At 45.3% G+C, this 13,827-nt stretch overlaps 1 protein-coding gene across 2 annotated transcripts in view; it reads right to left on the reverse strand.

The window, feature by feature from the left end:
• Positions 1-200: 200 nt before the first annotated feature.
• Positions 201-13,827, reverse strand: part of LOC118085476 (Putative N-acetylated-alpha-linked acidic dipeptidase) — a 47,767-nt gene continuing 34,140 nt past the window's right edge. For both annotated transcript variants that reach the window (XM_035116169.2, XM_035116170.2), the window contains exons 13-19: positions 13,080-13,147; positions 11,501-11,592; positions 9,833-9,923; positions 6,720-6,984; positions 3,938-4,019; positions 3,560-3,652; positions 201-1,582 (exon numbers count right to left, since the gene is read on the reverse strand). In XM_035116169.2, the coding sequence (XP_034972060.2) occupies positions 1,393-1,582; positions 3,560-3,652; positions 3,938-4,019; positions 6,720-6,984; positions 9,833-9,923; positions 11,501-11,592; positions 13,080-13,147 (881 nt within the window). In that variant the 3' untranslated portion in view covers positions 201-1,392. The remainder of the gene's footprint in view (positions 1,583-3,559; positions 3,653-3,937; positions 4,020-6,719; positions 6,985-9,832; positions 9,924-11,500; positions 11,593-13,079; positions 13,148-13,827) is intronic.

A 13,827-nucleotide genomic window follows, 5' to 3' on the forward strand; every position in this document is an offset into this window, starting at 1 on the left:
CATCAGTAGCTAGCAGAGGTCACCTGGTTGCTCTTCCCAAAAGTGGTAAGGTGTATTTCATATTAATAATAGTAATTATTTTCTCATCATTGATCAGCAACCTTCTCATCCTGTAACAGGTCAGGTTAAAGTTTAAAGCATTTGCTCTGTAAACCAACATCCTGGGAGAACAATATGCCACACTCTGCAATCTTTTTAGAGGGAACTTTATTTTTATTTGTAAAGGCACAAAAGCAAAACTGATTTCTAAAGGGAGGTTCTGTTGATGGGGAAATTGTACAGCAATTGCACCTGTGGTTTTTCAGTGTATGTTCCAGAAGTTTGGGATCATTTGCTTTTCAAAGCCAATAGGGGCCCCCAGGGCCACATCTGTCTGTGGGGCCACTCCTATGCCCAATGCTCCCCTCCCCACATGGCCTTCCATGGTGACGGCACTCCAGGTAGCACCAGAACTTAATTTTATTTAAATTTCCAGCATTTAAGTTTCACACAGTGCCCCAGAATAACCAATGTAGACTTGTTCTGTGGCATTGTGGGAAATTTAAAATGGCATCTAACATGTGTTCACCACCAGTGAGAATACCAATCATGATGGGACCTTTCAGCTTCTAAGTTCTAAACGTAGATATCCAAAAGTTCAGTAGCTCATTCACCCTCCTTTCCATAGAACTTTTGTTTGTTTTTGTTTTTGGTTGTGTACAAGTTTGTAAAGGCACACTCAAAACTTTGGGGTGCAAGTAGATAATGAGGCCATGGAATTTAAAAGCAAGTTTTAAAATAAAGCCCAAATTTAAATCCTTTGCAAAGTGAGTCATATTGTATGTAATGTGTGAACACCCCACAAGCTTTCAAGGGAACCGAGATCCATCAACACATTGGTGTGCCATCATATCACATCCTTGGGGATCTGGAAGGTGGGCATTCTTCTGTATCAAGGTCCGCACCAATTGGACTACTTGTTTGTTTGTTTTTCCATCAAGAAATTGGCTTTGATGGCCCTCAAAACCTCAACGCAGGGAAGGCAATGAAAGACATGCCTGTCAAGATTGGGTTGTGATGGTGTGAATAGCTTGGATTTCTCTGAGCTGAAAACCTATATGGTTAGCCATGATTAAGTCCCTGTTGAAATCCTTGGGATTTATGAGTGTACAACCTGTGTGTACCTGTGTGCACAGTAATGTTCAGTGCCTGTGTTGTCTGTGTGCACAATGGTTGAGCAGAACAAATCAACAAGGGCGCACTCTTTCACACAATCACTTGTACATGGGTAAAGGCAGTTTGTAGCTGTGTTCAGTGCAACATGTGAACAAGCCTCCCCAAGGAAAGTCTCTACGGCCACCAAGTTCCAAACTCAGCAGGACTTAGAGCCAGCTCCTTGGACCTTCTAGGGATTCATGCTGTTTCTTTCAGAGTCCCAGCTGCGGCGGTGACTGTGAAGGCTGCAATGGAGATCTGTCTCTTGACTTCCTCCCAGGCCTTGTGCTGGACCTCTGCGTTGGCAATGTCAAACAGGGCATCGCAGATACCAGGAAAGGACACTCCAGCATACTTGTTGTGGCTGTTCGGAGCAAAGATGATGTGTCTGGAAACACAAGCAACAATATTTAAAAAGCAGAGCTCATGATAACATCTGGGGAGGTTGTGCCTGGTGAGGAACCTTAACCAACCCTACTGAAATTTTCAAGGGACTCAAGTCCTATCTTTCAATATCCATCCCTTTGTTCCTCTTTGTCAGGAGTGGGGAGTTTCTTTCTGCCATGGACCAGAGGCAAAAGCGTTTTTCTTGTCTCTGATAGATGTACCTCACACTTAGGAAGACAGGAATCATAGAATCATAGAATCATAGAGTTGGAAGAGACCACAAGGGCCATCCAGTCCAACTCCCTGCCAAGCAGGAAACACCATCAAAGCATTCCTGACAGCTGGCTGTCAAGCCTCTGCTTAAAGACCTCCAAAGAAGGAGACTCCACCACACTCCTTGGCAGCAAATTCCACTGCCGAACAGCTCTTACTGTCAGGAAGTTCTTCCTAATGTTTAGGTGGAATTTTCTTTCTTGTAGTTTGAATCCGTTGCTCCGTGTCCGCTTCTCTGGAGCAGCAGAAAACAACCTTTCTCCCTCCTTTATATGACATCCTTTTATATATTTGAACATGGTTATCATATCACCCCTTAACCTTCTCTTCTCCAGGCTAAACATACCCAGCTCCCTAAGCCGTTCCTCATAAGGCATCGTTTCCAGGCCTTTGACCATTTTGGTTGCCCTCTTCTGGACACGTTCCAGCTTATCAGTATCCTTCTTGAACTGTGGTGCCCAGACTGGACACAATACTCCAGGTGAGGTCTGACCAGAGCAGAATACAGTGGTACTATTACTTCCCTTGATCTAGATGCTATACTCCTATTGATGCAGCCCAGAATTGCATTGGCTTTTTTAGCTTCTGCATCACACTGCTGACTCATGTCAAGTTTGTGGTCAACCAAAACTCCTAGATCCTTTTCACATGTACTGCTCTCAAGCCAGGTGTCTCCCATCCTGTATTTGTGCCTTTCATTTTTTTTGCCCAAGTGTAGTACTTTACATTTCTCCTTGTTAAAATTCATCTTGTTTGCTTTGGCCCAGTTGTCTAATCTGTTAAGGTCATTCTGAAGTGTGATCCTGTCCTCTGGGGTGTTAGCCACCCCTCCCAATTTGGTGTCATCTGCAAACTTGCTCAGGATTCCCTCAAGCCCATCATCCAAGTCATTGATAAAGATGTTGAACAAGACTGGGCCCAAGACAGAACCCTGTGGCACCCCACTAGTCACTACTCTCCAGGATGAGGAGGAGCCATTGATGAGCACCCTTTGGGTTCGGTCAGTAAGCCAGCTACAAATCCACTGAATGGTAGCATTGTCTAGCCCACATTTTACCAGCTTCTTTACAAGAATATCATGGGGCACCTTGTCAAAGGAAGGTGATTTATACCAGGTCTGACTCCAACATCAGCCGAAGAAGGAAGGGTGGAAAGACCACCTGTTTTTCCTTCTCAAGGCGGTTGGAGAACCATCACTCCTTCCACCATTGCTGGCTCCAGTAAGTGAGGTTCGAAGGGGAAAGGGGATAGATTAGGATAGGTAGGAGGAAGGGAGTTGAGGGGTTTGGGGGGAGAAGCTCAGGTCACATTTGGAAATGCTTGGAAATCAAATGAGCCATTTCCTAATTATGATTTGTTTTTGGCATTTGGGTTATTTATATGCCAATGCAAACATGGGCTGGTGTTTGAGGCTCCCCATCACTTGTTAAACACTTTAAAACCACGAGATAACTGGTCTCTGTATCCAACTCAGAGGTAGCTTTTTTGGTAATGAAAGGGGTGAAGAATCTAAAGACTTTTAAGGAAGGGAAGGGAATGTAGGAGTGATAAATCATAGAATTGTAGCCTTGGAAAGGATCCCAAGGGTAATCTAGTCCAAGATCCTGCAATGCAGGAATCTTTTGCCGAAGGTCGATCTCAGAACCCTGAGATTAAGAATCTCATGCTCTACCAACTGAGCTATAAAGAGCATATGTTTTCTTACCTATAGAACGGCCTGCCAGGTAATCCAAGGGGATCAATAAATGCTCTTTCCAGAAACATCAGCTGATCGTTCCAAGATCTCACTGCAATAGGGCTGAAAATTAGACCACAGGGACAAAAAAGAAGAAGCATCAAAGCTGCTCCAACAGAGTCATTAGGTGCTGCCCTTTGGGAGCCAACACAAAAGCTGACATTCTCAAATGCACACAGGTCTATTCAACAACTTCTTGGAAGTTGAGCACTGGACTTCCCTAGCTAGACCCTCCCAGTCCACTGAGGGGGTGTCTCTCTTTTGCATGTATTTATCAGCAGACCTCAGCCTGAAGAATTCTGCCCCGGGGCAGAACAGGCCAGATGTCCAATAATCTAGGTGACTTACTTATTGGTGTCCAGTAGTTGCGATCTCTTGTGAAAGTCACTGGCAGATTCTGAAAACTTCCCCACTGCATCAAGGAGAGAACCTGGGACAGCAAGGAGGGGGGGGGGGGGAAAGCTCGTCATTGGATTTCGTGAATCTTGTCTGCTGCATCCATGGAGATATAGGGCAGACACTCCTATTAAATGCTTATTATGCTGGTGGTTTGATTTTAAGTTTCTCAAAGGATTCAAAATAAAAAAAATCCTTCCAGTAGCACCTTAGAGACCAACTAAGTTTGTCATTGGTATGAGCTTTTGTGTGCATGCACGGCTACCTACCTGTAACTAGAATCAAATAATTCACTTCCTAATGGTCCCTGTAATTGAATTTGCCTTTTTCACAGCTGTTGCACACTGGGCAGCAGCTTCACTGAAAAAGCCACTACAGCCCCAAGGTCTCTTCTAGCTCCACACCGACTGCTCTGATGGGCCAGTGGTTCTCCGGGATGTCAAAGGGAGGTAATTTTCAACTGCACTGGCTAAAGTGCTTTATTTGGAGATGTCGGGGCAAACTGAAACCTTCTGCATGCGATCAGAAAGGAATATTTATGTATGCTACAACAGCTGCGTGGATGCTACTTGCCCAAAGATGGAAGGAGGACAACCTACCTACAAAAGAAGAATGGTTGATAAAGATGATGGATTATGCCGAATTGGCGAAAACGACCGGGAAAATCAGAGATCAAGAGGACAATAAATTTAATAAAGAATGGGGAATTTTTTTAAAAGTTACTTGAAAGAACACTGTAAACAATTGAAAATATTGGCAGGATTTTAAAAAAAAACACTTGCAATGAAGTGAGAATTATGATAAAAATGGAGCTTTAGGAAAATATGGAGAATATGATATGATGCAAATTGAAAAGAATATCTGGGGAAACCATGGAGGGAAGTTTGGGGATTCTGAAAATCCTGTTTGTAAAATGATTATGATTTATGTATGATGTTAAATGGTAAAAGTGAAAATCAATTTAAAAAAACTAAAGAGACCTTCTGCATGTGAAAGATGTGCTCAGCCACTGGCTTGTGGTTTCTCCCCTAAGCAACGGGAAGCCTAGTTGCTGACCAGGGAAAAATCAGGGCTTTTTCATAAGACCTGGACACAAGCAGCGTACGTAGCAAGGAAAAGAGCCCACAAAGGGAATCGTGGGGTACTCATGCGCAGGTGGGGGACTGATCTAACGCCAGTGGGATGTGCAAAGTAGCTGGATTAACAGAGTCACTGGGGGACTGTTTGTCTTTTTAGGAGTCCCACTTTGCACCCTTCCCCTTGAGACTTTCCAGGGTCCCTCTACGAGTCTTTGCTGCAAGATTCCTGCATTGCAGCAAGGCAAAGGTGGGCAGAAGGTTTACCTGGTAGATCCTTGGGTGATTTTTGCAGTGGTCATCAATGGATTTTGACCACGGCAATGAACAAAATTACTTTCCCCATCTAAATCAGGCTGCTGAAATAAAGAAAGGTAATCAGGGCGTGTGAAAGGACTGCGAGTTCGGTTCAGTTAGGGTAATGAAAACAAATCCCTAGGCTCAGAGTGTGCTCAGTGCCACCCGCTTCATTAATTCTGCTCAGAGATCTGCACTGGGTGCTGATTTGTTTCCAGGACAAGTACAAAATGTTACTATTAGCCTGTAAGGACCATAACAGCTTGGGACCATTTTGACTGCAGGATGTCCTTACCCCCATGCATGTTCTCTGAACCCCTTTGATCTGTGGAACTGGCACAGTTACAGATGGACATCATACACTGTTCTGCACTTGAAAGAAATCCCTCTGTGACAACACTTTGGAACTCTCTGCCTATTGATATCTGGGGGTGGGGGGTTTCCTTGTACTCTTTTGGGTGCCTGCTTAAAAACGTTTTATTTAGGCAAGCCTATCCAGTCATGCAGACTACTGACAGGTGTTTTAACCTTTTTGCTCAGTGTTGATTTTAATTATTTTTGAATGTTTTCAACAGCCTGTTTTAAATGTCTTTTATTTATAATTTTAATTGTTTGTGGGTCCCTCCAAATCTGCTTAGATGGTGATGATAATGATGATGATGATGATAATAATAATAATAATAATATTTATACCCCGCCCACTCTTAGAGGTCTTATTACAATCAAGTTAGTACAGTGGTACCTCAGTTTAAGTACACAATTGATCCGGAAGTCTGTACTTAATCTGAAGTGAACTTTCCCATTGAAAGTAATGGAAAGTGGATTAATCCGTTCCAGACGGGTCCGTGGAGTACTCAACCTGAAGCGTACTTAACCTGAAGTATGAGTGTAATTGGTTCTGGAAGTCCATACTTAACCTGAAGCGTACATAACCTGAAGCGAACTTTCCCATTGAAAGTAATGGAAAGTGGATTAATCCGTTCCAGATGTGTCCGCGGAGTACTTAAACTGAAAGTACTCAAACCGAAGCATACTTAAACTGAGGTATGACTGTATACAAACATTGTTAAATGAGAAAATAAAATACCGGTAGAATTCTAACGGAATGTCTTTAGCCTCTTAGGGTTCTGGTAGGAAGAAAGCACGGATTGCCAACATGATGAATAATGTGGTTTGCTATGGGTTTTGTTGGGCTCCACCTTCTATCATCCCTCACCATCCATTGGTCCACGCTGGCCGGAACTGATGGGATATGTAGTCCCAAACATCTAGTGGTTAGCTACCCCTGGAACAAAGGACCTCCAAGATTGCTTCCAACTCTGCAGTTCTCTGATTCTTGTCTTATGCCTGGTAGCACATACCTAACGACACGTTGTACGTCACCAAGGCTTCCTGGTGTTTCAGGGTCATGTTGTGAATGACGTTCACGTAACTGCTGAGTGCCTTGGCGTAATCCCGGCAGTCGAAAGGAAGGACGATGGAATCTGCCAGTTCAAACACCATTCCTCCACGCACCTGAGCCACAGCAAGGTGGTTCTTAAAAGTGGGGTCATAAAACTGCTCCACGATCTCGTAGGTCTCGTAGACGCTGTGATAAACAGGGTAGCTACTGTATTTGTCCACCCTCTGAAAAGTAAGAAGTGGGCACACTCAGATTGCATTTTCACATCTCATCAGTTTTTATGCGCAGCAAAAGAATAAAATAAAAAATCCTACAAGTTGGGTTGGGTGAAATGTGCAGCCACCCAAACTTTGCAAACTCTCGGCAGCCACTGCCACATCGGCTGCCTGGTCACTCAAGGCAGGATCAGGAGGTGCTGTGGTGGGAGATAGATTGGGCTCCATGCTGGACAGCACTGGCTGTGAGATCAGCTCAGCATCCAGTGGATATGGGCCAGCTCAGTCTTGCCTCACTGCCAGGGACTGGACATCGGAGGAGGAAAGTTGGAGACAGCCTCCCCCTCTTCCTGAACCTTCCCAAGAAGAGGAGGACAGTATAGATCAGGGGTCAGCAAACTTTTTCAGCAGGGGGCCGGTCCACTGTCCCTAAGACCTTGTGGGGGGCCAGACTATATTTTGAAGAGAGAAAAAATATGAATGAATTCCTATGCCCCACAAATAACCCAGAGATGCATTTTAAATAAAATGACACATTCTACTCATGTAAAAACATGCTGTCTGTGGGCTGGATTTAGAAGGCGATTGGGCCGCATCCGGCCCCCGGGGCTGAGTTTGGGAACCCCTGGTATAGATTTACAACGGTGGTTTGCAGAGGGTCACAGCTCAGGGATAGAAGAGGGGCAAAGCTGGGAAATAATGGAAGAAGCAGAGCAAGAACAGCTGGATGACACATTCTCTCTCTCTCTCTCTCTCTCTCTCTCTCTCTCTCTCTCTCTCTCTCTCTCTCTCTCTCTCCCTCCCTCCCTCTCTCCCTCCCTCTCCCTCTCCCTCCCTCTCCCTCTCCCTCTATATAATTGTCCAGTAGCACCGTAGAGACCAACTAAGTTTGTTCTTGGTATAAACTTTCATGTGCATGCACACTTCTTCAGATACATGCACATGAAAGTTTATACCAAGAACAAACTTAGTTGGTCTCTAAGGTGCTACTGGATAATTTATTATTATTTTTATATATTTTGACTGCGTCAGACCAACACTGCTACCTACATTATCACTAGAGAGCATTCCAGACCCACCTTCTCCCAGAACACGGTGAGCAGTGAAAGTAGGAGAACAAAGGGCTAAGAGGCAATTGGCCTTAAGCAGCCACCATAAAATGGGTGGCACTGTTGACGACTGAGAAGGGAAGGGAGAAGGAGATTACTCTGAGCAATGCCACTACCCCAAGAGGCGGATACTGAATAAAGACTTTGGTAAGAGCTTCTTGTTTATCTATTACTGGCAGCCTGCTGTGAGGGAGTGGGGTCAGATTCCCCGAAGCCTGAAACTCACTCTTAGAATGTCATGCTTTAAGGGCTTTCTGTTGGACTCTGAAATATTCTGCTGGTCAACTTTCTGTCTTGCCTGCCCCATTCAGGTATGGAATTCAGGGTTTCCAAGTTGCATGACCAACTGGACATAGTTAGGATCCACGCTATGTCTCCCTGTCTTTGGTCTTGCCATGCAATGCCTCCAGAACACCCCTTTTGGGGGAACCTCACTAGCCTCAGCTCAGTCATCTGAGCCCCATCTGAGATGCAATGAGTAAATTATGCTGAGCTGGGGTTGGGGACTTAAGAATGGAAGAAGAGCCTTGCTGGGTCAGGTCAATGGCCCATCTAGTCCAGCATCCTATTTTCACAGTGGCCAACCAGAAACCTACAAGCGGGTTTTGAGCCCAAGGGCGCTTTCTTCTCCTGCCGTTTGCAGCAACTGGCTTAACTTTGGGCTGAGCCAAGCTGAGCCAGGAATTGGCTGAATGAGCCAAAGATGCAATGAATCCTAAACTGCTCATGCTGGCACATCTTGCCATAGGATCTCCTCCTTAGTGTTGCCTTTATAGATTTGGGAGGAGGACGGAGGCAAAAGCAGAATTGCTTTCCTCTACAGTGGTACCTCGAGTTGAGTACACAATCTGTTCTGGGCTGCCGTTTGCACCCCAAAAAGTACTCAACCCGAGCGGCGCTTTAGTGCATGTGCGAAGCGCTGATAGAGCATTTCTGCACACGCACACAGTGTGCAGAATGCTTCTGCGCATGGACACGGGGTGAAAACCGGAAGTAAACACTTCCAGGTCCACCAAGTACTTAACCTGGAAATACACAACCTGCAGAGAATGCAACCCAAGGTATGACTGTACTTGTCAGTGGCTTCCACCCTATGAATCTGAATGAGTGCCAGCCTCCATTGGTCTTAAATGATTTTTGGAATTGGTCTTAGTCTTACAGAACTCCACAGCCAGACCCCTTTCGTTTCCAGTGAATTTTGCCAGGTTAACTTGGCATCTACAATAAATACGCAGTGCCTGGAGACCAGGGGTGCCAGCTTGAATAAAATATTGAGGGAAGGGGCAGAAGACACACACTATTTGAATGGCAATGTTCACCAGCCCCTCAAATATTTTACGGAGGGGTGGGTGGGCTGAAGGGACCTCAGCCCCTAGGAATTGGCTCCTATGCTTGAGACAGACAGTCAGGATGTGCATCCACAGTACTGACCAGAGAAGGAATGACGACTGGGAGGAGTACAGAGAGATGAAATGCCATGGTGCGTCTGCAGCAGCACAACCGGACACCTTCATCTGCCCCAGCTGCAACAAAACCTGTCTCTCCCATATCGGTCTCTGCAGCCACAGCAGGTGCTGCAACCTTCCAACAGTTTGACTTCACCTCCAAAAGGTGCACTCCTCCATCGTCTTCCCAGATAAGACATATGCCAACAACAATAAACCACAGTGAGCTTTTAAAGGGATTCATATCCAAATTCCCCAGGACGCTTATTTCAGGATGCTGTGGAAGTAACAGAACAGGCTTACCCAGTTTTTAGTGTATCGAGCTCTTCCGGAAGCCATGCCCAATCTCTGGAAAAAGACTTCAAAATCATTGCCGGAGCCCAGCTTGTTAATCCTTTTGTTAAATGAAAAAAAAAAAGACAGGACAGAGGGCAAACTGGGTAAACATTGCCATAGAATTATTGTTTTCAAAGCAACACAGTGTACATACTGATCCACCGGCAGATCTTTTTTATGGGTTATTGCCTAGCTTTCATTGCAACACATTGCTCTTTTTTTCTTAATTTTATGTTACACGTTTAAAATTCTGCTATTGTCTCTGCCTCCCAAAGGCTTGCATGGCTGTTTGTTGTAGCAGCAGTCCTGGCTACAAGCTCCGCAGGCGAATGGTGCCTCTGGGGCCGGCCAGGGGGTGCTTCCCAGGCCCCTGTGGGGCAGTGTGAGAAGGCACCTCTCTTTGGGGCAGGGGGGGGCAGCTCAGAGATCAGAGGTGTCAGTTGTGGCTCTCCAGAGGACTCCCAAGGAGAGGAGAGGAGAGGGGAGGCTGAGGGAACACTCCAAAAAGGAGGGTGACTCGGTAGTAGTAATAAATACTACTACTACCGGTAGTACTACTAATAATAAAACTACATCCATCTGGCTGGGTTGCCACTTAGAGACCCTTTACAGTGGTGCCTCAGTTTACAAACACAATTGGTTCCGGAAGTCTGTACTTAACCTGAAGCGTACTTAACCTGAAGCAAACTTTCCCATTGACAGTAATGGAAAGTGGATTAATCCGTTCCAGATGGATCCACGGAGTACTCAACCTGAAGCGTACTTAACCCGAAGTATGAGTGTAATTGGTTCTGGAAGTCCGCTCTTAACCTGAAGAGTACTTAACTGAAGCGAACTTTCCCATTGAAAGTAATGGAAAGTGGATTAATCCGTTCCAGACGGATCCGCGGAGTACTTAAACTGAAAGTACTCAAACCGAGGCGTACTTAAACCGAGGTATGACTGTACATAGTAAGTGACTAATAAATTGAAACAATAGTAACGAATGCATAACCCATCTTTCCTCCAAACAGATCACAGTGGTGTACAGTGGTGCCTCGCTAGACGAAATTAATTCGTTCCACGGGTCTTTTCTTATAGCGAAAAATTCGTCTAGCGAATCCCATAGGAATGCATTGATTTTTTTTTTGATTTTTTTTGCCCTTAGGAATGCATTAATTGAATTTCAATGCATTCCTATGGGAAACCGCGATTCACTAGACGAATTTTTCGTAAAACGCATTCGTCTAGCGAGGCAAGCTCCGCTCGAAAAATCCTTTCGTTAAGCGGAAATTTCGTTAAGCAGGGCATTAGTTAAGCGAGGCACCACTGTACTTGGCTCTCTCTGTTCTCATTTTATCCTCACAACAACCCAGTGAGGTAGGCTGACTGGCCCAACAACACTAGTGAGGTTTCATGGCCCAGTGGGGGTTTGAACCCTACTGTCCAAGCTCCTAGCCCTGGCCTCTAACCACTACACCACTTTAGAGAGACCCATTGAAGGCCAACCGGGCTCAACTGTCCCACTTCTGCCCTGCTTGTTTTGCACTTCGGTCCTTGTGACACAACAGGTAGACGAAGAAACCCCACCTCTGGAAGGAACTACAGTGGTTTCCTCCGCCATCCCCTCTCCATCCCAAACCTTTTGGGATTTACCTGGGCACACCTTCCTCCCCTGTTGAGGGGTTTTTCTCATACCAGCTTTCATAAAGAGATCTGCCTTCAAAGCCTTCATCGGGGCTTGGTATCTATTAAAACACAGTAAGTTTTGCAAATGTGATAATAATAATAATAATAATAATAATAATAATAATAATAATAATAATAATAAAATTCATACCCCGCCCATCTGGCCAGGTTTCCCCAGCCACTCTGGGCGGCTTCCAGAAGGATATTAAAATACAATAATCTATTAAACCTTAAAAGCTTCCCTAAACAGGGCTCCCTTCAGATGTCTTCTAAAAGTCTGGTACATGTTTTTCTCTTTGACATCTGGTGGGAGGGCGTTCCACAGGGCAAGCGCCACCACCGAGAAGGCCCTCTGCCTGGTTCCCTGTAACTTGGCTTCTTGCAGCGAGGGAACCACCAGAAGGCCCTCAGCACTGGACCTTCGTGTCTGGGCAGAATGATGGGGGTGGAGACACTCCTTCAGGTATACTGGACCGAGGCTGTTTAGGGCTTTAAAGGTCAGCATCGACACTTTGAATTGTGCTCGGAAACGTACTGGGAGCCAATGTAGGTTTTTCAGGACCAGTGGTCTCGGCGGCCGCTCCCAGGCACTAGTCTAGCTGCCGCATTCTGGATTAGTTGTAGTTTCCGGGTCACCTTCAAAGGTAGCCCCACATAGAGCGCATTGCAGTAGTCCAAGCGGGAGATAACTAGAGCATGCAACACTCTGGCGAGACAGTCTGCGGGCAGGTAGGGTCTCAGCCTGCGTACCAGATAGAGCTGATAAACAGCTGCCCTGGACACAGAATTGACCTGCGCCTCCATGGACAGCTGTGAGTCCAAAATGACTGCCCTGAAAAAAATGTTTAAAATAACCATTTCCTGGGGGGGGGGGAGCCCTGAAGCTTTCCTTTTAGGAATTCTAGGTGCCAAAATCCCAAGAGAGCAGAAAAGACTATTTATGTATGCAGCCACAACTGTGCAGATGTTATTGACCCAGAGATGGAAAGCAGATGAACTCCCTACCAGAGAAGAAGGGCAGATCAAGTTGCTGGATTATGCTGAAATGGCTAAAATGACCGGAAGAATCAGAAAGCAGGAAGAAAGACCAAAATTTTAATAAGGAATGGGGGGAAATTTATACCTTATCTTAAAGACCATTGTAAACAGTTAAAATATTTAGTAGGATTGGAATATGACTTGTCATTTAATGGTGAATTATGGATACCTTGGAGAGATTTGGATTATTAGAAAAGATGAAGGAGGAAATGACTAACAATCAGACCCACAAAGGGGAGGAGGGAAGTCCAAGAGATTCCTTGGAATCTTGTTCTTATGTTGTATGTTGGACTGTAAAAATTTAATCTGAAAAACCAAATAAACAAAGTTTTCAAAAAGGTTGTCATCGAAGCCAAGCCAATGGGATTGGACTGTATGCAGGGGAGGAGGTTGAGAGTCTCAGGTGAGGCTCCCCAAAAAGGAAGAGTGGGATAGATCTATAACAAATGAATAAATCTATTATGTTTCTTCTTAGAGTTAATTTTTCCCTCCTCTTCTTTTATTTTACCTCTTTAGTCAGATTGTATACCAGGCTATACATCAGCGGCGTGCAGTCAACTCGAAGGGTGTAGTTGCCTGGAAGAGAAGTAGTATCAATTAACGGCATTTGTATCACGCCTTTCCTCCAGGGAGGTTGAGCTCTCCTCCCCATTTTACCCTCACAACAACCCTGTGGTGTAGGTTGGGCAGAGAGGCAGTGACTCGATCAAAGTCGCCCAGCGAGCTTCACGACCAGGTGGGGATTTGAACCCTGGTCTCCCGGATCATAGTCCTTCACTCTAACCACTACGCCACACGGGTAGTTGCCACATTACTGTCTTTTAGATAGCTCAGTTGGTAGAGCACAAGGCTCTGAATCTTAGGGTCGTGGGTTTGAGCCCCATGTTGGGCAAGGGGGTCCTGGATTGCAGAAGGTTGGACTGGATGAATCTTCCAACTCTATGATTCTATTCCAGGACTATTAAATGGGCTCCGAATATGAAAACCATGAAGTTTTTTTTAAAACATCTATATGCACATTTGTTGAACCAGTAGCAGAGCATGCACCAAACTCCACTAATGGAAGGCTCTTTAATCCAAGGGACAGCTTCCCATAAACAGAAGGGAAAGGAGGGGATTCTAGCCGATTCCCCCTGCTATCTGCAATCCTTGCACCCCCTTGATCTGTTCCATAGGGTTGGGGGCCATTTGGAACTGTGGGAGGCAACGGAAATTTAAGACCTCTTTTCTCCCAATTGCAGAAGCCCCTGCTAGAT

Source organism: Zootoca vivipara, chromosome 4 (assembly GCF_963506605.1).
Source record: "Zootoca vivipara chromosome 4, rZooViv1.1, whole genome shotgun sequence".
NCBI classification, from domain to species: domain Eukaryota; kingdom Metazoa; phylum Chordata; class Lepidosauria; order Squamata; family Lacertidae; genus Zootoca; species Zootoca vivipara.